Source organism: Chenopodium quinoa, unplaced genomic scaffold, assembly GCF_001683475.1.
Source record: "Chenopodium quinoa cultivar QQ74 unplaced genomic scaffold, ASM168347v1, whole genome shotgun sequence".
Lineage (NCBI taxonomy): Eukaryota > Viridiplantae > Streptophyta > Magnoliopsida > Caryophyllales > Amaranthaceae > Chenopodium > Chenopodium quinoa.
Genome location: NW_018742684.1, coordinates 666,493 through 689,915, shown reverse-complemented (window position 1 = coordinate 689,915; position 23,423 = coordinate 666,493). Strand labels below are relative to the sequence as shown.

The 23,423-nt window shown below is 42.7% G+C and overlaps 2 protein-coding genes and 1 non-coding gene across 3 annotated transcripts; 1 reads left to right on the top strand and 2 right to left on the bottom strand.

The window, feature by feature from the left end:
* Positions 1-360: 360 nt before the first annotated feature.
* On the top strand, positions 361-4,743 carry LOC110722625. The gene is made up of 3 exons (XM_021901895.1): positions 361-532; positions 1,056-1,129; positions 2,110-4,743. Exon 3 carries the CDS (start codon positions 2,392-2,394, stop codon positions 4,333-4,335), a length of 1,944 nt encoding a protein of 647 aa, XP_021757587.1. The 5' UTR covers positions 361-532; positions 1,056-1,129; positions 2,110-2,391; the 3' UTR covers positions 4,336-4,743.
* Positions 4,744-7,589: 2,846 nt separating this feature from the next.
* On the bottom strand, positions 7,590-7,661 carry TRNAG-UCC. The gene has a single exon. It is a non-coding gene; the product is annotated as a tRNA-Gly (tRNA).
* A 14,243-nt stretch (positions 7,662-21,904) lies between these two features.
* LOC110722505 lies at positions 21,905-22,867 on the bottom strand. The gene is made up of 2 exons (XM_021901774.1): positions 22,564-22,867; positions 21,905-22,026 (listed from the first exon to the last, which is right to left on the bottom strand). Exons 1-2 carry the CDS (start codon positions 22,865-22,867, stop codon positions 21,905-21,907), a joined length of 426 nt encoding a protein of 141 aa, XP_021757466.1.
* Between the last annotated feature and the right edge of the window lie 556 nt (positions 22,868-23,423).

Genomic DNA, 23,423 nt, shown 5'->3' with positions numbered 1-23,423 from the left:
CATATAACCATAGGGATAACTTTATAATAGTAGACATTTTTTGTTACTTCATTTGTGAGTACTCCGTACTAATTTTGTTACTAGATACACTGATTTACCCATAAAAAAACCCCAATCCAAATCGGTTAAAAAAATACCTTAAAAACCGCAGTAAAAGTACCAACAAACCTCAGAAAAAAGTCAAAAAACCTGACTACTTGCTCATAGTTACTGCAGTTAATTTTACACATGCGGCGTAACGTTGCGTAACTACTCTATTTAACTTTGACAATTTCTCTCATTTTTTTTGTTCTCAATTTTCATTTTTTTAAAAAATAAAATCTGACGATTCAGTGAATTTATTTTGGTCCACTGAAAAAAAATATAAAATATAAAAAAAAATTTCTTCCCTTAAAATATTTATACGGTTTCCTCTCGCCCCCGCCCCTTCCCACTCTTCTCTCTCTCTCATCATCTCCTCTTTTTAGCCGGCGCCAACTTTTACCCTAGTTTTCTCTCTCCTCCCACCAATCATTCTTACTCAATTTTACTGGTGATTTTCTATCTTTCAATCTTTAATTTATCGTCAAATTTTGATTTTCTATGTTTATTTTGCTTCATTTTTGTTGGTGTTTTTATTTTTTGTGAATTTTGGAAGGTTTTTGTTTGATAGATTTTTAATTGTTAATTTTGAATTGTAATGTTATTGGATTTTAGCTGATTATTCTTGTTTTCGCATGAATTTCTGTGGTTTGTTGGATTTACGAGATAAATTCTGCCATTTGTGTGATTGTTAATTGTTGAATTTTCAGCTGTTTGAGTTTATTTGCGAGATTCTGCTTATAGAATACGATTTGTTTGTAAAAAAAAAAAAACTTGATTTTTTTGCCGCTTAATAAATATAAATTTTTGTACGGATTTCATTCATTTAATTGCGTTTTTCTCTGTGTTTTTTTCTTGTAATTTTTGATATATAACAACCTGTTATTGGTAATAACGAAGTATATATTTTTAATTTTTTAATTTTTTGGATGATAATTATAAAATTTGATTGTGTTGTCTTGAACGCATTTCAGATCTGGAGGCTTTGAATTGATTTGTTGCAGCTGATTTAATTTGGCTTGATATATAATTTGTCGACTAATTCAAGGTTTGTGCAATTCCTTAATTCTAATTGCTATTGCTAATATATATGGTTTTATGTTGATTTTATTATGTGTAAAGTGTCTGTCATCCTCATTTTTGCCTTATGTGTTGCTCCGTTTACTCTAATTACCTCGATTTTTGAGCTTTGTGGAAATTTTGGTCAAACAAGGTGTTAGCTTGATGTGCTTCTTGTTAATCTTGACTTTTATGCAATTAATCACACAAATTGCTTCACTAACTAAAAAGGCCATAAAAAAAAGTAGGGTACTTGATAAAGTCAGCCCAACATGTGCCGCGGTGCCACTCAGGGTATATGAGTTTGATAGAATTTGCTCATTAAGGTTTTGAAATTAGTGGAAATTATCAAATGATTAAAAAAAGCTCTTAGGTACTATTCATGGATCATCACAAGTCCATGGAGATTTATGGTGAATGGAAACTGATCCCTATTAAATGTGGCATAAATCAAATCATTTGGTTAAAGCTACTCGCAATTTGTAATGGGATTTTCTGAATATAATTTCTGATCCAATTTGTTTGAGCAGCTATACCCGAAATGCTTTGTTCAATTACTAGTACCTGTGTTTTTTTAGTTCCATTTATCATTGTTCTTCTTTGCATAATGAGCTTTGATACAGGGAACTTTGAATTGTTACTGCATTTTGCAAAACAAGACACTTTGCCCTCTCAGATTTAGAATTTGCTTTTATCCAATCTTTAATTGTAAATTAATCTATGATCAGTTGGATAACAGAACTTTAATTTTAATTGTTGGAAAATCTGTAAACTTACCCGAAAAATGTAGATTTGTTGAAATGATGGCAAATAGTTAAGTCATAACATGTTTGAAATATAGTTTTGCTATCTGTAAGGGTAACATTGTTAAGTTCTGGAGCAACAATATTTTCTTTTTATGGGCTTATCGATTTTCCGGTTTGTGTAGCTACTGCATGCTATAATGTTGTGCTTTCATGTTCTGTACAGGATGATTTACTTTTCTATCAGTTCTGCAAACTGTATACCTGTGGGTTGGCCTGTATTCTGATCCTTCCGTCAAGCTGCCAGGAGTTTAGTTTTATAATTTTTTATAGAAGCAATGGACCGGTGTGATACCTCAGGGTTTGTTAGTGGGGGTTGTATGGGTTTTTAAATACTTTTAACACTAGTTTAGGTTTGTAGATAATAGGTTAACCCGGAAGTCAGGAAGGACTGATATCTGTGGCTGAGATTTCTGTTGGGCATTAGTATAGCAAATTTTGTTGGTTCATGGACACTAGGAATCCAGGAGCAGGCTTTTATTCTCATAATGTATCAAATGTATATAAGAATCTGGGTGATTCATCACATATAGAAGGTTCTGGATCTGATCATTGTGCAGATACGGTGTTAAGGCTTCAACCAGTCAGATCCAATGTTCCTCATTTCCCTTCGTCAAAGGGAATGAAGAGAAAGTGGGGTTGTAGGGATGGAAACATGGGCCAGTTTGTCAATCCTGCATTGTGTCTGGGGTTGCACCGCTCATCAAGTTCATCAGACAGCAAAGGAAGTTCGGGAACTGCATGCACTGCAATTTCTTCAGCCAAAGAATTTGAGGTTGAGTCCTCAATGGATCTTGATTTGGACTTCACTCTACACCTTGGCAGTGACAAATCTCCTAGTCCAAAGATGCCAGCTGTCTCAAATTTCAAGAGGGCGAGTATGCAGCTTAACCTCGACTTGGAATTGAGTCTCTCCACTAGCCCTCTTGAATCAGACATCACTAGCATCTTTGGTGGCGTAGATGCCCCTCAGCATGGTTCAGTGCCATTCACGGTTGGGGCAACACAATTTGTGGATAATGAATCTGCTTCTTCTCACTGGGAATTAGAAAATTCCTCTTCACCAGTGCCTTACTCTCCTGGTGTGGGAGGAATTTCTATTTTGAAGCCCATTCCAAGAAATGTGGACCTGGTTTCTATAGCTCCAGATGTCTCAGCAAGCACTATAAGTGTGCCTAAAAGTTCAGTCACCTGTACTTCCGGGATTGTGCAGCAGCCACAGCAGGCGCAACGTGGGAGTAGTTCAAAGCTTTGTCAGTTTATTGGATGTGGAAAGGGGGCAAGAGGTGCTTCTGGTCTCTGTATTGCTCATGGAGGTGGGAGAAGGTGCCAAAGGCCTGGCTGCAACAAGGGAGCTGAAGGGAGAACGGCCCTTTGCAAAGCTCATGGGGGTGGACGAAGATGTGAGTTTCTTGGTTGCACAAAGAGTGCTGAAGGACGCACTGATTTCTGCATTGCGCATGGCGGTGGGCGTCGATGTGGCCAAGAAGGTTGCTCTCGTGCTGCTCGAGGAAAGTCTGGTTTGTGTATAAGGCATGGTGGTGGTAAGAGATGTCAAAGAGAGAACTGCACAAGGAGTGCCGAAGGCTTGTCGGGACTTTGTATCTCACATGGCGGCGGTCGTCGATGCCAGTATCTTGAATGCAACAAGGGAGCTCAAGGAAGTACGATGTTCTGCAAAGCACATGGTGGGGGTAAACGATGTACTATTGAAGGGTGTACAAAAGGTGCCGAAGGAAGCACACCTTTTTGCAAGGGCCATGGTGGAGGAAAGAGGTGTTCTTTCTCCGGATGTCCAAAGAGTGTCCATGGAGGAACTTCATTCTGTGTAGCTCATGGAGGTGGCAAGAGGTGTGCTGTTTCTGGTTGTACCAAAAGTGCAAGAGGTAGGACAGATTTTTGTGTTCGTCATGGTGGGGGGAAAAGGTGTAGATTTGAAGGCTGTGGCAAAAGTGCACAAGGTAGCACTGATTTCTGCAAGGCACACGGAGGAGGGAAAAGATGTGCTTGGGGACAAATTGGATCTCACTTTGGCAACCAAGCTGATGGCCCTTGTGGTTCTTTTGCCAGGGGGAAAACGGGTCTATGTGCAATGCATGGGGCATTGGTTCAGGACAAGCGGGTGCACGGAGGCATCACTTTGGGTCCTTTATTGCAGGACCCAGACTCTGCTGGCCTTGAGAACATGATAGATGAATCTACAAGAATAATGAATGGTGACACCATGGTAATGGAACCAACTGGTCGTAATGCAGTAGGATGGCCTGCCTGTGACTTGATGCATGCACAGTTCCAGTGTGTAGATAAAGAGTCTCGCTCACCTCCAACTCCAGAAGGAAGGGTCCATGGTGGAAGTTTGTTGTCATTACTCGCTAGTAGTTCGAAGCAATGAAGCAAAACAGTGGCAGTGTTCAAGCAATTAGAGCCTCATGTGGAGCAAATCTGGTTGTCATCACACCGTTCATCTTCTGGTCTGTTCTGTTTTTATTTTTTTGGCTGTCTTCCGTCTGCTTATAGAGTCTGCATTTCAGAATCCGTGTTTTTATGTAGTTATTTTTTATGATGATGATGAAAAGCTCTCCTGTACTCCTGATTGCAACGGCTCAATGGGTTCGAAAAATTTCATGAGTTGCAATTTTTAGAATCAGGAGAATGATTTAGAGTATTTCGGTACTTTCAATCATCCGTGTCTCTGTAAATAGGATTGTCAATTTGGTCTGCAAGTTTCAGAATAAATATGGTCTAAATTTATGTACTTTTTCCGAGTGTTGAATGAAAATTGCCTACATTTTATCTATTATTCTTATAGCAATCAGTTTATATATTAATTGTGGACTATTCTAGTTTTTCTGATTAATTGCTATAGTATTATGCTTGAAATCTGTCTACTATTCTAGGTTTTTTGACTAATTGCTGTAGGTATTATGCTTGGAATCTGTATGATTTGTCTTGCTATCTTGGTAAGTTGCTCTACTGGCAGCAGTCACATGGAAGTTTTTCCAGTATTAGTGGCTGTGATGAATTTAAGTTGAGGTTCTTTCTTCGGACTTCTGTCTGATTCCATCATATCTGATCACCTCTAAATTTTCCGCTTTGAGCACAAGATTGAATGGTCTCTATTCTTTCCATGATGCTCTTTGAAGTACATATTTATACGATTCGCGTCGCATAAAGCTGCATTCCTTTTCTGTTTTGCTTAGACAATTCCATCACAAAGTCTTCAACTCTTTTTTTTTTGTTTTTGTAGTACTTTGTTATTGAGCACATTTGGTAAGGCTAGGCAAACAACAAAATGAAGTACTTGGATGACCTGTTTGGTTCCTTCAAGCAATAATGAAACAAATGTGTGCACCATATAATAAAGATTGTGTTTGGTACCCTACATTTTAATTAATAGGAATTGCTTAATGCCAAAAGCAAAATAATATTGCAATCTTAAAGGTCGAGTATAACATGTGATTTTGTTATAAATTTTTAAATACATTAAACGCCGAAAGAACGTTATAAACGAAATAAAATACAAAGTACCTGGTATTAAACATAGTAGCATACTCTTTAAGAGCATTCTTTACTGCATTTCTCTCAAGAAGTCAGGAGGAAGAAATGGGTGATTAATTTTGTTGTTGTTCACTTGCTACGTAGTCAAATATCAGCTTCATAGGTAACCGTAGGTCCCGATTATAATGTCTCAAGTGGTGACAAACATTTGTCTCTTGGAGTCTTGCTATCAGTCGGCTATTATCAGTTTATCACTATCCCTTTCTTGCTGGTCCACCATTAAACAATTACGTTACAAGATTCAATTCACACTAGAGACATCTTACGAACGACAATTTTTTATTCTGCCTCCTTCATTTTAAAAGTGTTTAATCTGTATATATTAGATCCGAAAAAACCATAAGAGTTAATATGCAAACTCAAATTTTAACTCTACTAGTGTCTTATATTAAGCTATGTCATATTTTATGATATCTTTTGTAAAATAAAAGTTAAAAATATAGTTATTTAACATTATGAATAACAAAATGTTTTTTTGGTGTTTAGAGAGAGCCACAAGGGCAGGGGTGAGAATCGATCCCAAGATTTTCTGAAATCGGGAGGGAAGCTCTAATCACTTGATCTATCCCTCACTCTCATGAATAACAAAATGTAATTAATAACACATCACTCATAAACTCAATGCATTATTGTTAATTTTATGTAATGACCCGAATTTATTACGGGAGTCTAAATATTACGGAGTACAATTTTTTTAAAAAGTTGTTATTCCGATTAGAATTGAGTGATATCTAGGGCCTTTATAATAAAGGATCTAAAAGGAATGGTACAAGACAAAAATATTATCCATCCGAGAGAGCACTATGTTTGGTGGAGCTTCCGATTAAAATTGGAAGGCTCATATTCTGTTAAATATTGATTATATTGTACGTCCAGTAGTAGATATTTTATTGTCTATTTCCATATTTGCTAAGTGTATGTAAATTATTCACGACTAACATTGAACATGCTTAAGGAAAGATACGTTACATTACTGGCCTACTCCTGTAATATTTGACATCAATATTAATTTGAATGTCAATAAGGAAGGATTTGGATGGTAGAGGTGATCAAATTAAACACGACGAAATGAGTAGAAATTTATTTAGATGAGTTAGGTAGACCAAAATGTACTAGCCCAAGGATGTACAAGAATCAATTAAACTTTGTCTTTCGCCTGAGAGTTATACAGGGAGTGGTGGTTAAATTGTTAAAATAATTACTCTTAGCTTCTAATTGTAACTTCGGCAACTGGCCACCCATGCCAAAAGATAAATTCTAATGTATATAAGCCCAGTATCGCGAATATAATTTTGGGGTCTAGATTTCAATTTGGGCAAGGTAATTATCCCCCTTCAAGATCACATGAGTGATCAAATTGCCAGGTTGATCACCTGCCCCTAGATAGAAAGGCGATGAAGGATCGATCTTCCCTTCTTCGCCCATGATTAGCAGTAGAGTAGAGAAAAAAATAGAGATTTAGAGTGTTAGGGTTTAGAGTTGTAGAGTTTAAAGTGTAAAAACTCTGATACCATGTCACGAAATAATTTTCCGTATTCTCATTAGAGTGTAGAGTAGTGTATATATACAAGTAATTAGGGTTCATGAATTAGGCCCGTTAGCTATACAATATAAACACTAAATATAGGCCCTATCAGGCAACAACTCATGCATGAGCTTACGAGCTATTGTTTAATGTTCTGAAAGTTATATGTGTTGCTAGGAGTTAAGTGATTGCTAGGAGTTGAAAAAAAGTTTTGAACAATTAACTTCTGACTTAACCTAAGGTATAATTATTCCTGGTACCTGAACAATTAGCGACTTGGGGGGTTTGCCTACATAACAATGCCATGTAAGATTGCGTATGTTTGTATTGAACCGACGAAAGTTATAAGGGATGCAACACCCTGGCTAGATTTCTAGGTGAATGCTTCAAGCATAAATGTAAAAAAAAAAAAACATAGTAATCACAAAATTGAATGGTGTTGTAGAGAGTTTGCCTTCCCTTTGTTATAAAATCAACCTATTAAGGTAAAGTTTGTTTTCGTCCCAACTCAAGGGCTTCTGATTTCATGGGCTGCTGTTATATAGCATCGACAGAAAAAAAAATGCGTTTGCCGGGAGTCGAACCCGGGTCTATTGCTTGGAAGGCAATTATCCTAACCGTTGGACTACAAACGCTTATGTTGGTACATGTAAGAATGTGTTTTAATAACGATATAAGGTTAGATCGAAGATCCTTAGATCCTGTTAATTCATCCGCATTACCTTAGCAGAGGGCATTTGATTCCGTGGAATATTAACCGGTCGAATAAACTCAAATATGCAAACATTATTCTCTATGTGTGCAGAGACAGCAGAGTCTGTATATGATGAATAATATAAATACTATGATGATATATTATGCATGGTGTTCCGGGTAAACTCCGTTAACTTGTGAATAGAGTATATAAACTGATCATGGGTTTCAATCATCAGCTTAATAAGCTTTTGGTTAAGTTGATCGTTTAACATACTACCTCCGTTACAGGTTATGTGTAACGATTAGACATTTTCCCTCTCTGCTTTATGTCAAATCGTTACACATAACCTGTAACGGAGGTAGTATATGGTATCAAGAGCCAGAGTAACGCAAAGGTCATGGGTTTTAATCCTATGCTACATCCACATTTTAAACTCAATGGAGTCTCATGCAATTTGAGGGGGTGTGATAGAGTATATAAACTGATCATGGGCTTCAACCATCATCTTAAACTTTATATTGAACTTAGAAGTGAAATATGTTTGGTATTATAGAAATCTCCAAGCCGGTGCCACGTGTCGGTTTATTTAGCAATCTTCACATGGGTGGTGCCGCACTGGGTGTCCACGAGGCTGTAAGCAGCTCTCCATGCGGCCCATGTTGAAGGTCGATATGGGTAATAGGGCGGTATTTAAGGTGATTCAAAAGACTAGATTTGACCGGACTTTTACCTAATTTATATTGGTACAATGGTACCCACATATTATACTCAAATATTTGTGCTAATCGAAACATTTTGAGGTTCCTAAAAAAATCATTTTGATATATTTTACGAAGATACTAAAAAAGACCAAAAATACCACATTATTGCATAGATGCTGCCAATTGCGGCATTGCCATGCATGCGGTGATTCCTAATATTAACCATCTTATTCTTTAATTATTTTCATTCTATTCTTATTCTTTAATTATTTTCATGCGGTGATTCCTAATATTAACCATCATTATTTTCATTCTATTCTTATTCTTTAATTATTTATTAATGAATTTTATTCGAAAATTGTTTTAATATATATTATTATTTTAATTATCTTTATCTAGACATATGTATATTGTATATATAGTTTGCAAAATCTCCTAGATCAAGCACACTTTTCTCTCCTACAAAATATTTGTTCTATTTTTAAGAATGAATGTCAAAAGGGGTAATATTGACATTCACATTCCTATAAAAATAGAAAATACAAGTGTTTCGGTTGAAAACAATGGGACCTTGCCGAAGGTCCACTGAAATGGAGAAGACTGGATTCGATCCAAGCTGTGTTGGGCCGAAGGTTTCCTGCACAGTGAACACACGTAAACTAGCCTCGGGGGTGTTTCCGAGGAAGGCCCCTCCGATGCTAAAGTCAGTACAATGTGTAAAAAGGAAGACACTATGCAAGAGAGTTTTTAGCTTGAGGCTTTTGTGGAGTATTTCTCAATGCAAGAATGAGCATATGAATTGGAATAATCAGTGTATGAGATAATGTATGTGATAATGTATGTGATAATGTATGTGATGTCTCCTTGAATGTGTTAATATGAGGGCTTTTATACCTCATCATACTTGGAGAGGTTGGGCTTTAGCCCAATTGGCTTACTTTGTGGGCTGACTTTTGACTTTTGAGCAATTGGAGAGTTGAACCTTGACCTTGGGCTTTTAATTGGATCATTTAGTGCCCAGGCCCAATTTTGACTAAATTGGACCCAAACAACTTGCCCCCCAGACCCGATTTGGAAGAATGACGGGTCGGGTTTGATTTAACTCAGAAAAGGAGGGAAGTAAATGATTTAATTGATCCAAAAATTTGAATTTAAACCGTAATTAATGAGATAACAACGGTTAATGATTTGCGGAAGTTGGACGGATAATGGGCGGTTTAATCACAAGACATGTGTTTAATGGTTACTTAGTGGGTACTTAAGAGAAATTAAAGCACAGACTCTTCGTATCCCGTACCTGGAGATATAAACAGAGGCGCGTCATTCTCCTCACTTATTCACCAACACAAACCCAGAATTCTTCGAGAGAGAAACCAAGAACCCGCATCAAAACTTCGCAAATTCCCCCGAGCATTGAGCTTAGAAACTGAGACTTGCCACTACGAACTCGTAAATCGGCAACTTTCGCTTCAGATTAAGGTAAATTCCTTTGATTTCAGTTTATTTTTCTTCGAATTCGAACTCCTTCCCCTTTTCTTTCGACTTTTCTCTTCGAAATAATCCATGGCAAGAGGAGTTAGAGGTAGAGCCCGTGCTCCAAGAAGAGCAAGGCCGATTCCCGATCCTAGGAATAGGATTGGGACCTGGAATGGTCGAAGGCCGGAGTCTGACCCTGCTGAAGGGATTAGGGCGACTCCCCTTTCCTCGGCTCCTCCTCAAAGAACGGATGAGCCGAGTGCTTCTGGACTGGACGATGAAATTCCCGCTGTCCTTTGGGATATCCTCCCTGGGTTTTCAGAGTGGGAGAATGCCGAAGTCGCTTCGGCCATGATAAAGAACCGCCCCTACTCATGGTGGGTAGAGAACGCCGATCAATATCGATTTGCTGAGCAAATTGAGTTGCACTACGGCATTTTTGAAGCTGATGGATATTGGTGCCGAATGCCCTCAGCATCCGATAGAATCCATCGTCCACCCCCGGGGTATGTGGGGGTGTACACGAGACAGCTTCAGTATGGGCTGAGGTTCCCTTTGGACGTTTTCGTCCGAGACTTGCTGATCCATTACAACATTTCCCTATGTCAGCTAACCCCCACCAGCATCCGAAGGGTGATGACATACTTATGGGTCTGCAAGTTCTTCAAATACGTGCCGAACCTGCACTGCTTCAGAAAGCTCCATCGGCTAGTGCCAAATATTCAGAGTGGGCACGGAAGCCATGGTTCTGGGTGGTATCGGATTGAGTCCCGGCCCCAATACTTGACCATGTGGCCAAATGACTCTTCAGACAAGGACTGGAGAGGTCAATGGATTTGGGTTAGGGCACCCATAGATCCGGGCCACCCTTGCGTCTTCAGCGCTCCCCGGTACTTAGCTGAGCCTGATCCCGAAATGGGAAGTCTAGGTCCCCCCGCAGATAATGGGGCGGATCCGAACCTGGATCAGCAACATATCTTCGGCAAGCTGCCGAACCCGGGGGGGAGTGGTCGAATGCAGCATATCCCGGAGACTTGGCTCCCCGATACGCATTACGTTTTCCAAGAGAATATGCTAGCAGCTGTTGGCCTCAGCCGAAAGTTTAAGGATGGTAAGCTTCTTCGGCTGGGGCCGAGGCTTTTTAACTACCTCCTTTTCTTCTCTCGCTTTGCTTTTTTATGCTGTGCCAACATATCTGAGCTAAACTTTTTCCCTTTCCTTTTTTCAGAGCGGGACGAGACCAACGTTGGTATTAACTACGCTCGTCTTGGTGTTAACCGAGAGCGAGTTGTAACTGAACGGGCCCCGTCTATCACTGAGCCGAGGCATAGGGAAGTTCATCTGGACTCTTCCCACTTCCAAATTGAGGCTGTTGCTCTGTATCAGAGGCAGAAGCCTTGGTGGAAGAAGAGAGACCCTTGGTTTCAGCTGCTGAACGAAGAAGCTGAAGCTGCCCGCACAGCCGAAGAGGTTGCACGGGTACTTGAGGCTTGTGAAGGAGGAGAAGGGTCCTCCAGAGCTGCTGAAGCCGAAGCTGCAGCTAGAGCAGCTGAAGAAGACGAGGCTTTGCTGAAAACCTCGGTGAGTAACAGACACTTCTTTTTCTTTTTTTTTTTTTTTTTTTTTTTTTTTTTTTTTTTTTTTTTTTTTACTCACACTCTTCTTCCCCCCTGTCTGTTACAGTCTGAAGAGAGTAACAGACACAGAGAAGGCAAAGCTCCTGTTCGTCCCGAAGATCAAATACAAGAGTCTTCAGACTCAGATATGGACGAGCAGCCCCTTCTGAAAAGGCGCCGAAGGATGGCCATCATCGGCCCTCATGATTTTCAGCAGAGGCCGATGACCATCGGCGTCGCAATAAGGGAACCTGAGGAAGGCAATGGATCGCCGAGGGTTCCCCAGCCAACACCCCAATCTCCTCAAAAGACCCCTCCGCCACCTCCTGAGATGGAGGTGGATCAGAGAACTCCCGAACCTAAGGGAGGGGTCCAAGAAGAAATCAAGAAGAGTGCTGCTGAGCACGCAAATAAAGATGCCGTGATGTCCAGTGCTGAGGGCTTCACGGCAGATATCGCCAGAGAGGTTGAGGCTTTCGTCCTCACCCCTGAAGAAGAGGAGGTCATAGTACTTGACTCCTCTGAGAAGGACGATGCTGAGACAACCAAGGCTAATCAAGCTCCATCGTCGTCCTTCCCTTCTTTCCAGACTCTGCATTCTGGAGAAATGGGTTTCTCGGCCCCCCGAATTCCAATCCCAGATCACATCTGGGACCTCATATGGGGTCAAAACCGAGAAGGAGCTGAAGCCTACTTCGGCAGTTTTGCTGGCATGTCCGAAGTAGACAGGGCAAGGATCTGGTCGCTGAAGGCCACTGCTGGGATGGGCGAATCCAGTAGATCAGTTCCTGACCCAGCCAGGTCTAACCAACTGCTGATGATGCAGGTAATTTTCCTTCATTTCCTCCGAAATTCAGCTCTATTTTTTTCTTATTACTTATTTATTTTTTTTGTCTTCCTGTTTTCAGTTCGTGCACAATCAGACTCTCACTGTAGAGCTGATTGATACCCTACAAGATAGGGTAGACGCTGCTGTGCACGAAAGGAAGGTGGCTGAAGAGGAAGTTAAGCTTGCTAAGCTGAAGCAAGCAGCAGCTGAAGAGAAGCAGCAGGAGGTTGAGGAGTACGGTAAAAAAGCTGCCGAAGCTCTGAAAACCTTCTGCGATGCTATGGAGATGGAGGTTTTTCCCCCACTGATGGAAGGGGAAAAATTCCTCCAGGAGCATATGGGAGTGGACGTCTCCAAATTCAAGGCTGCTATTGAGAGCCGAATTCAAGAAGGAACTGCTGCACAAGCTGAAGTACAGCAGCGTCTAGAGGCTCTTGAAGCCAGCCGAATGGCTGCTGAAGAGTTGCTCCTGGCCAAAGACGTCCAACTCTCAGAGGCTGCTGCTGCTGCTGAAGCCCAAAGAGCTAAATTCCAAGAGGCTGAGGATCAACTGCTGATCCAGAAAGTTGAAGTGGCCCAAGCTCAGACAAAGGCTTTCCAAATTCAGCAAGAGCTGAATGAGCTGAAGGGTTCCTCCTCCAAAGTCGCTGATGAGCTGAAGAAATCCAAGGAAGACTTGGAGGAGACCCAGAAGAAGCTGGCTGATGCTGAGGCTTTACTCAAGGTCCGTGTTTATACCCAAGAGGAATATGAGATGGGTTTCAGAAACGGATTCCGAGTATGCCGAAGAGTCTGCCTTCATGCTGAGCCGAAGCTGGACTGGTCTAAATGTGCTGAGTGGGTCCAGAATCCCGAAGACCCTCACATGAAGTTTGCAACTCCAGCTGAAGCTGAAATTCTTAAGGCTGAGGAAGCCGAAGAGGAAGCTGAAAGACTGGAGTTGGAAGCTGAGCAGAGGGAAAGGGAGGCTCGGCAAAGTGCAAAGCCCGCCTCTTCTGCTGCTGGGGCTGAGGCCACCATGGGACTCAACGCTGATCAGTCTGATCCGCCGGCTGAAGCATAGGAACTCGGGCAGTCGTCTTCAGAATCTTGCGGTTCATCATGTGCTTAACTTTAGACTTGCCGCTTTCTGAGTTTTTTGCCTTGTTTTTTGCTTCAGCTTGCCTTGTCGTACAGCAGTTTTATTTTTTTGCTTATGTACGTATTTCGGCAGCTGTTATTTTCCGCTTGTGGGCGGCTGCCGATACTGAATTATTGAACTTGTAGCTCAAATTTTTTTTTTCTTCAGTTGCTTTATTTTTGAATGCTTTACTGTTTCTTTTCTTCAACTCTGCCGAACATAGCTGCACTGCGTGCTTCTTGCCCCCACAGAAATTGAAGTATGACTTTAGTTGAATAAGCAATTTCTGAACTTCTTCAAAATGGATATCCGAAACACAGGGCCAACTGAAGGCAATGCTTCTGGGATACAAGTCTTACTGAAGATTGACTGTCTGAAAGTTGGATATCCGAAACACAGGGCCAACTGAAGGCAATGCTTGGGATATTAGCTTTCTGGGACTAACCTCTTTAGAACAAGTCTTACTGAAATTTGACTTGAGCTGAAAGACCAGCGTTCTTAAAGAAGACGCATATCCGAAACACAGGGCCAACTTAAGGCAATGTTTCGGATAATGGCTCTCTGGGATACAAGGCTCAGTTAAGGCAATATCCCAGGATTGTCCATGGACTCATGTCTTTGGAGAACAGGTCTTACTGATGTTTGATTTCAGCTGAAAGACCAGTGTTCTTTAAAAAGACTGAGTTTTGTAAGCCATCTGAAACCCAGTTACCCGAAGGCGAAGGTTTCAGACGAGGCTGATTTAAAAATTTTCAACTGTTGCTGTTATCCTTGATTTTCTGTCTATCTTTGAAAAATGGATACCCGAAACACAGGGCCAACTTAAGGCAATGTTTCGGATAATGGCTCTCTGGGATACAAGGCTCAGTTAAGGCAATATCCCAGAATTGTCCATGGACTCATGTCTTTGGAGAACAAGTCTTACTGAAGTTTGACTTCAGCTGAAAGACCAGTGTTCTTTAAAAAGACTGAGTTTTGTAAGCCATCTGAAACCCAGTTACCCGAAGGCGAAGGTTTCAGACGAGGCTGATTTAAAAATTTTCAATTGTTGCTGTTATCCTTGATTTTCTGTCTATCTTTGAAAAATGGATACCCGAAACACAGGGCCAACTTAAGGCAATGTTTCGGATAATGGCTCTCTGGGATACAAGGCTCAGTTAAGGCAATATCCCAGAATTGTCCATGGACTCATGTCTTTGGAGAACAAGTCTTACTGAAGTTTGACTTCAGCTGAAAGACCGGTGTTCTTTAAAAAGACAGGTTTTGTCAGCAATCTGAAACCCAGTTACCCGAAGGCGAAGGCTTCAGACGAGGCTGAATAAAAAACCCTCAAAGAGTAGATAGAACAAAGAAAATTTTGAAAGGATAAAAAGTTGTAAATTTTATATGAATGGCGGCTCCAAGGCCTGTCATTAGTTCAAAATGTACTTACAAAGATTGTTCTGCCCCGAAGGGTTTACACATGGTATTTTTTCAGTACATCAGCATTCCAGTGATTCTTCAACTCAGTTCCATCCAACTGCCGAAGTCGGTATGTCCCTGGCTGAAGCTCATCATAAATTTCATAAGGTCCCTCCCATGTAGCTGAGAGCTTCCCATGGATTCGGCCTTTCTGAACTGCAGCAGCATTCCGAAGGACAAGATCCCCAATTTTGAGAGGCCTTGCATGGACCCTTCGGTTATGGGAGATGAGGTCTGAACTTATCCCGGGCATATCAGCTGCCGAGAAAGCAAACACATCTCTGTTATCCCGCAGGAGCTGAATAAGTTCACAACGGGTGTTAGGATCAAGGTCCATCCCGATTGTTACACATTTCTCAGCATCTCCTTCGGCCAACTCTGCTGTTTCAGTCTGTTGGTCCATGTCCATTGCCGATGGACTGGACTCTTCAGAATCTGGTCTGCTGCCAATGTCAGCAGGTGTCCCAGTCTTTGTGTTCTTCGGCTGGCTCTCTGAGTCTTTCGGCTCAGATGAAGAGTCAACCTTTTCCCTTTCGGGACCTTTTTCTCTGGGCACTGATCCTTGGGCCGAAGCACTTAGGCCTTTCGGCTTTTTTGTGCTTGGCTCTCTTTCTTTTTCTTTCTCCTCCTCATCCTTGTCGTTATCTGGGCGACTACTGGATGGCTTGAGGTAGTTGCACCTTCGGGCGTCCTTCTGGTTGCCCTGTATCCTTTCGGGGAAGCCGGCGTCTGAGACGTAAATCATCAGCTGATGATAAGTTGAGACGACCCCTTGGATCTCGTGAATTATGGGTCTCCCCAAAATCACGTTGTACACTGAAGGAGCGTCGATGACCAAAAACTCAATCATGACGTTCCGGGCTGCCTCATCGCAACCGATGGTGACAGGAAGTGTCACCTTCCCATCTGGATAAGTTGAAGCCCCATTGAACCCGGATACCGGATAGGGTACCGGCGTAAGGTGCTTGGGCTTCAGCTTAATTTGGTTGTAGGCCTTTCGGAACAGAATGTTTGCTCCGCTGCCACCGTCAACAAGGACCTTACTGACGTCGTGGTTGGCCACCGTGGCGATGATCACCAACGGATCCTCGTGAGGGAACGTAATCCCCCGGCAGTCGGCGGCTGTGAACGTCATGTTCGGCACCGGCGACTGGGGAGATTGAATGTCAGCGTTGTTCACCTGGTGAGTCAAAGCTCTAAGGTGACGCTTGTGCTCCCTCCGAGAGTATATTCCTCCCGAGATAACATTGATCGGAGGGAATTTCCCCTCCGGTTTTTTACTGTTTTTCCGAGGGAAATCAAGGTCCTGCCGAGGGTCCTTTGCTAACCTTTCGGATTCTTTTTTCTCGCGGTGATCCGCGATGTATTTTTTCAAGTATCCCTTCCGGACCATGTCTTCTATCTGGTCCTTCAGCTGGATACACTCCTCAGTGTTGTGGCCCGAAGACTCGTGGAACTCACACCACTGATTTTTATTTTTTCGCTGATACCACTCTGGGAGTGGTCTCGGCTTTCGGTAACTCTGCTCCTCCTTCGTCACACTGTAAATTTTGGCGCGTGGAAGAGAGAGCGGAGTGTAGGACTCGTATCTGCCTGTGTATGAGGCAAACCTGTCCTTCTTTAGGTCGCTGGCCGAAGATGGCTCCGAGGCCTTTGATTTTCCCTTTGCCTTATGGCCTTGGCCTTCAGACAAGGGTATTTGCCTCTGTTTCCCTCCCCCGGATTGAGGTTGGGTTTTTGCTTTATTCCATTCTTCGGCTCGGATGAACTTATCCGAAGCACTAAGAGCTTCCTCCAAGGTCTGCGGGGTATGCATGACCATGAAGTCTAGGAATTTTCCTGGCTGAAGGCCATTCTGCATTGCAAAAACAGCTAGCCCCTGGTCCAGCTGAGAGACGCTTGATGACTCGTTACTGAAACGGGTCAGGTAGTCTCGGAGGCTTTCGGTTTCCCCCTGTTGCAGACCCATGAGCTCTGCGGTAGTCTTTTCTCGGCGGTTTGCCGTGGAAAACTTGCTCCTGAACTTGGAGGACAGATCATCCCAACCTGTTATGGAGCCTTGCCTTACTCCCTTGGAGATCCACGCTTGCGCGACCCCCTTGAGAGTGGTTGGGAAATATTTGCACCAAGTCGCCTCGGATCTGGGGCAAAGATGCATATGAGTCTCATACGAGGCCACGTGGTCCTTCGGATCCGTGGTCCCGTCATATGTGATATGCGACGGTATTTTAACCGTGGGTACGCGCTCTTCCAGTATCCATTGCTCGAATGGTGAACTAGCGGGAAGCATAATGGCCTTGCCCTTGTTCCTGGCCGAAGGGACCGCGCTCCGCCCTCTTAGAGAGGTAGGAGTGGTTTTCGTCCCTGGCTGGGAAGTCTGGGCCTCGGCTGCAGGGAACGTGAGGCGACTACGCACGCTCGGTTCCTGGCCGCCGAGTCGGTCAAGGACGCTTCTGCGAGCAGTCTCAGGTTCCCGGCGAGTAGATTCTGGCCGAGAAGCTGAGCTGCTGCTCTTATGCGCTGCTGGTCTTGAGGATGAGGATCCTTTAAATAATTGAGAGTTCTTCTTCCTCTGTTTTTCATTTTTCCAAGAATCCTCCTCCCACTCTTCCAGTTCCCGGAAGGAAGGAAGCTTCCCACCGTCATGGTCTAACTTCCTCCGCTGATGCCGGGTATGCGGAGGAGTTCGATCACGAGGCGGTGGCATATTCTGTGCCCTCATTGCCTCCATGAGTACTGCCAGCGCTCTTGCCACCTCTTCCGAACTGGGCCCCGTCAAAGGGGTCCCCGGCCGAGTGTGGGCATGAGGTCGTGCAGCCGATGGTTGGCTTCGGGACACTGAATATGTCCTATGATCAGACTGACCCCTGCTAGACCGAGAGTGGTCCGGCCTATATTGAGAGTCATGCATTATAGGAGATAGGGAATCCTCCTTGTGTGATCCTCCCCCCGAGCCGGCACCCTTGGGAGAGTTCCGGTCCGGCGTGGGCGATGGTGTAGGGGTTTTAGGCTTTTCGCCCGCTCCTTGACGGAGGCTTTTGCTCTTGCGGTTCTTAGCCATGGCTGCTAAGATAATTGCAAGATGATCTTGGTTAGGAATTTGGCTTAAAGATTTTTGAAAGTCTTCCCCACAGACGGCGCCAAATTGTTTCGGTTGAAAACAATGGGACCTTGCCGAAGGTCCACTGAAATGGAGAAGACTGGATTCGATCCAAGCTGTGTTGGGCCGAAGGTTTCCTGCACAGTGAACACACGTAAACTAGCCTCGGGGGTGTTTCCGAGGAAGGCCCCTCCGATGCTAAAGTCAGTACAATGTGTAAAAAGGAAGACACTATGCAAGAGAGTTTTTAGCTTGAGGCTTTTGTGGAGTATTTCTCAATGCAAGAATGAGCATATGAATTGGAATAATCAGTGTATGAGATAATGTATGTGATAATGTATGTGATAATGTATGTGATGTCTCCTTGAATGTGTTAATATGAGGGCTTTTATACCTCATCATACTTGGAGAGGTTGGGCTTTAGCCCAATTGGCTTACTTTGTGGGCTGACTTTTGACTTTTGAGCAATTGGAGAGTTGAACCTTGACCTTGGGCTTTTAATTGGATCATTTAGTGCCCAGGCCCAATTTTGACTAAATTGGACCCAAACAACAAGTATTACCATTGCAACCTCCAAAGAAACCACAAATAATAGTATAAAAACTAAGGGAAGTATTTGGGTTAAGAATGTTTGTAAGTTTTATATATACGACATTAATAGAATAATCTTCCCATTTAAAGTAGGATTAGCAGTTGTTATTGTTTCATTACTAATTTTAATTCCAGCTCCTTATCATTTTTTTGGTGCCAACAATCTCATTTGGGCTATTCTTACCACTGCTGTCATGTTCGAATACACCGTTGGTATGTACTCGTACTCTACTTACTTCTTGGGTTCACTATACATTGATAAACTTTATTCATTGTCCGTGTAATTTAGTTTGGCACCAAAATAGCTACTTTTAGTAACAATTTTTTTTAAAAAAATTATACTGATCCTACGTGAACATTAATTTGGAGAATAAGTTTCATACAAATGGAAAATGGTGCGTGTTTATTTGCATTAGTTCTATAAATTGTTTGGAGCGTTATTATGAGATTGGAATTTAATTTAATGTAATTTATCCAGGCATGACATTTAGTAAGGGGTTCAACCGTGCAATAGGAAGCTCATTGGCTGGAATCTTGGCCATTGCCATTGCTCAAGTTGCATTATGTACAGGAACAATTGCTGCACCTATAATAATTGGTGTTAGCATATTTTTCATTGGTACGTAATTTAATTTTAACTATAATAAAGTCTAAAACTACTGAAATGTTACAATGTTGCACTAACACAATACATGTGTGATGTGTGTTGATGTACATGTAGGTTTTATAACGTCGTTCATGAAGATATGGCCGTCACTAGTACAATACGAATACGCGTTTAGGTGACCTTATTCACTTTCTGTTTGATCGTAGTTTCTGGCTACCGGATGGGATACTCTATCACGGTGGCTGTGGACCGCCTCTACTCGGTGGCGATTGGAGGGATCATAGCTGTTTTAGTGAATGTGCTCGTATTCCCTATATGGGCAGGGGAGGAATTGCACAAGGAATTAGTTAATTGTTTTAATATGGTGGTTGATTCATGTTATGGGACATTTTGTACAACTGTTGACCGACGTTGACATTCAAGACCAAGATATATAAGACCGAGTCAAGATGGTTATGGATGCTTCCTAAAGTTATGGAGAGAATATCTACCACTAAGAAGAAGTCAATTAAAGTTGTTGCACGTATGTGTACTCCAAACCGTCTACATTCATTGAAAGACCAAGTAAAGATTGAATAACCGCTATTTCCTATTTTCATGGAGGGCATCCTCATCCTTCTCCAACCGTCTATTGTCTACATACGGAAATCTCTATAAATAGAGAACAAGTTCCTCCCATGAGGCATCATCCATTAGCTACTTACAAAACAACTATTTTGACCCACCTCCTGCCAACCTCCGAAAATACCCATAAAACTCCTACAATAATTTCATCCACATCATCAATCCACTACAAATACTTCCTCCTTGCTACTATATTTTAAGCCTTTGTATAATCTTGCAAAGATATATTTCTACCCATAATAATGCACCTAATCAACCTCCATGCCGTACTACGTTAGTCCAACATCTAATGTACATACATTTACTTATACATTGTTATGTCATCAAACGTAAAATACACAATTGTCTCGGTCAGCGTTTTATGCCTGGGTTTTTTTTTTTAAATAAAAATCAACCTAAAAACGCTGTCTGGGACAGCGTCTTTGTTGTTGACCTTTTTTAAAAAAAATTTTGTAATTGCCTTTTATTTATAAAAATATTTTTAAAAAACGAAAACAGTTATACCAAAGACGCTGTCCCAGACAGCGCTTTATGTACAAACTTCCTTGTACCTAAAACGCTGTCTCAGACAACGTCTTATTTTCAACCTAAAACGCTGTCTGGGACAACGTTTCTCTGCTGGTGTGCAAAACAGCAGCAGAATCAGCCTTTTGCCACTGATCTGCCACTTTCTTCTGCCCCCACCCACCACCCCCTGCCATGATTCTTGCCACCACAATCCACCAACAACCCCCACCATCGACCACCATCTGCCACCACTTTTGACCTCCAACAACACTTCAACCAGCTCCACCACCAACCCCAACCATTCAACAATCGTCGATAACCACCCACCACAACCAACAACACTAAAACCACCATGAACAACCACATTAACCACCACGGGCCATCCTTTCTTCCCCATTTTCGACTATGGATTCCAAATGTCTGTTGTTTAATGTACATTAGCCCTGAAGGATCTATTTTGACTGACATAAATCCGATTTGGATAAATAAGCAAACAAAACTTCAAAACACAAACAGATTCATTCAACCAGCATGTCTTATATTGATAATGCAATCGTTATATACAACATTCCAGGAAAAAGGACAAAACAATGATACAATACATTCACTACTCATCAATTTGGTGTAACCCTTCCCTAGCCTCACTGTCGTCCCTTCATCTTGGACGACGCCGAGTGTAATGGTGAATGGTGGTGAATGGGTTCCGGCGCGGGGGGGGGGGGGGAGTGAGCTGGCTGGACGATGCGTCCTCCTGGGTTCTGAAGGGTGCAAAACTGTGGAAGATGTACTCCTCTGCCTCTGTGTGCGACGTAGGATCACCTCCACTGCTACTCTGGCCGGGGTCGAACCGCGAATGGATGGAGTGACCATCATCACCGTCCCGTTGTTGGATGAGATGACCGTGACCATGTCTGCGTAAGGAAGTCGCGGACATATCTCGCATCCGCTGGACCTGGGCTCTGGTGGGTCCGTCTGTAAGGGCGAGGGACAGTGCATCATACATCGCCACCATATCCGCCGCCTGTAGTAATCATCGATCAGTCAAGTACATGATATTTAAAAAAGTTAAAAAATGAGGATGATAAGTATAGTAAAAGAAACTCACATATCCGCTAATGACGTCATGTGCCGGGTGGTTATGGGTGGACGGTGGTGTGTAGCTGGGGTTGATGAAACGACGTGTGATAAGCCTGTACCACACCATGTACGGATCGTCATGAACCATAACGCCCTGCATGGGATAACCCTGAACGACATGACCCAACCGCTGCTCCCATAGCTGAAGATACTGTCAATGCTCCAGTGCCCAGTTTGTCTCCGTCTTTCCCCGACGGTCAATGTCGTGAAGGCCTGTGTGAGTCTGGGGACCATCCACCTGGGGCAACAAATTTGGTAAGTATGTTTACAAAATGAAATCGTATATGGGAAAAAAATGACAATTGTTACAAAGCTGCAACCGTAAGCCTCATCAGCTGCAGGGCGAGGCGGAGCGATGTACGGCTCATACTGGTCATCCTGGTCCTGCTGCCCCGGACGATGTACAGCAGGCCTACCTGGTCTTCCTACGTGGATGTGCTCCCAAGCCCATAGCTTCAATAGCAAAACACAAAACTATGTTAAATATGACATTACTCATTGCATAATTCGCTTGTGATAATATACGTAGTATACCTGAAGCACAAACAGAGGTCCTCCAATCTCGAGCATAAACAGGAAATCTCGAACATCCAACGTACAAAATAAAATTCATCGAATTGAACACAATAACACATAATGTAGAAAATTATAACTGTTTCATCAAAATAACACCACTGCATACTACTATATCAAATAACACATATACACTTAGGTCCTATGTTGGTCTAGATGGACAAGTAGTGTGGTTGTGACCTTGCTGGTGACAACGACTGCATTTGGTTGGGGGCCGGTTGCTGTCATCCATCTCATTGCGTATGCGCTTCGACTTTGGACGACCTTTTCCACGTATCATTGTGCCGTCCGGAATGAGTTTAGGGCCTACGTACTGTGCCCACTGTGCCCGGGTTGTCTCGCAGGGGATCGACCAGAACTGTGGTGCATAGGTGTTCATGTAGGCGGCCGACTGCAACAGAGGGTCCACCCAAGGCCGTTCTGATAGTGAGTATGTAGCACAGACTGCTAGCACATGAGAACATGGGAGGTGGAATATCTTCGGTTTGTTGCACGTACACGTTCTCATTGCTGCAATGATCCCAGGATGCCGATCAGAAATAACACAAAGGCCATCCCGTTGCGTGACACGATCTCGAATACAACCTAGGAACCAAGACCAGCTGGAAGTGTTTTCCCCTTCAACCACCGCAAATGCAATAGGAAATACTTGGAAGCTTGCATCAACACTCGTAGCAACCAACAGTGTTCCTTTATACTTCCCGTACAAGTGCGTCCCATCGATACAGATAACAGGCATACAATGTTTAAAGCCATCGATACAAGGACCGAAGGCCCAAAACACTCGTTCAAACACTTCCATGTTGCTGTAGTATACACCATCCACTAAAGCTTTGTGTTTCCATACGACACATGTTCCCGGGTTCTACCGTAGGAGTGCTTGCATGAAGTGGGGAAGTCTGCCATATGAACTCTCCCAATCCCCAAATATCTCAGCTATAGCTTTCTCCTTGGCATACCACGCTCGTCGATACGGGACATCGAAATGAAATTGCTTCGAGATCAGTTCCTGTATGAATTCCACTTTCAACGAAGGATCTTTCCGCACAAAGGACTTCACATACTCGGCTATTACGGACGAATCCAAGTGTGGGTGATCATTAGATAGTACTTCAGTGATACATGTCTCCCGATGCGGGCCTTTGTACGTGACTATGGTAAAACCACGTGAGTGCTCACTGGATTTGGTACCCCGTAGCATCCAACCACATTTCTTCTTGCATCGCAGATGTAGGACACCATCATTCGAGGTCACTGTGGTGTAGAATTGATTCCTCTTAATAGAATACATCTTCACCATTTCTTGAAGCAGTTTCTTGCTCTCAAAATACATTCCCTTCTCAAATTATCCCCCGTGA

Bases quoted from the DNA above. Each gene is read 5' to 3' on its own strand.
- LOC110722625 (XM_021901895.1), top strand. From the start codon at position 2,392: ATGGACACTAGGAATCCAGGAGCAGGCTTTTATTCTCATAATGTATCA.
- LOC110722505 (XM_021901774.1), bottom strand. From the start codon at position 22,867: ATGGAAGTGTTTGAACGAGTGTTTTGGGCCTTCGGTCCTTGTATCGAT. The intron at 22,027-22,563 runs GTACGTGCAACA...TTTGTGCTTCAG, and splicing joins CATTGCAGCAATGAGAACGT to GTATACTACGTATATTATCA.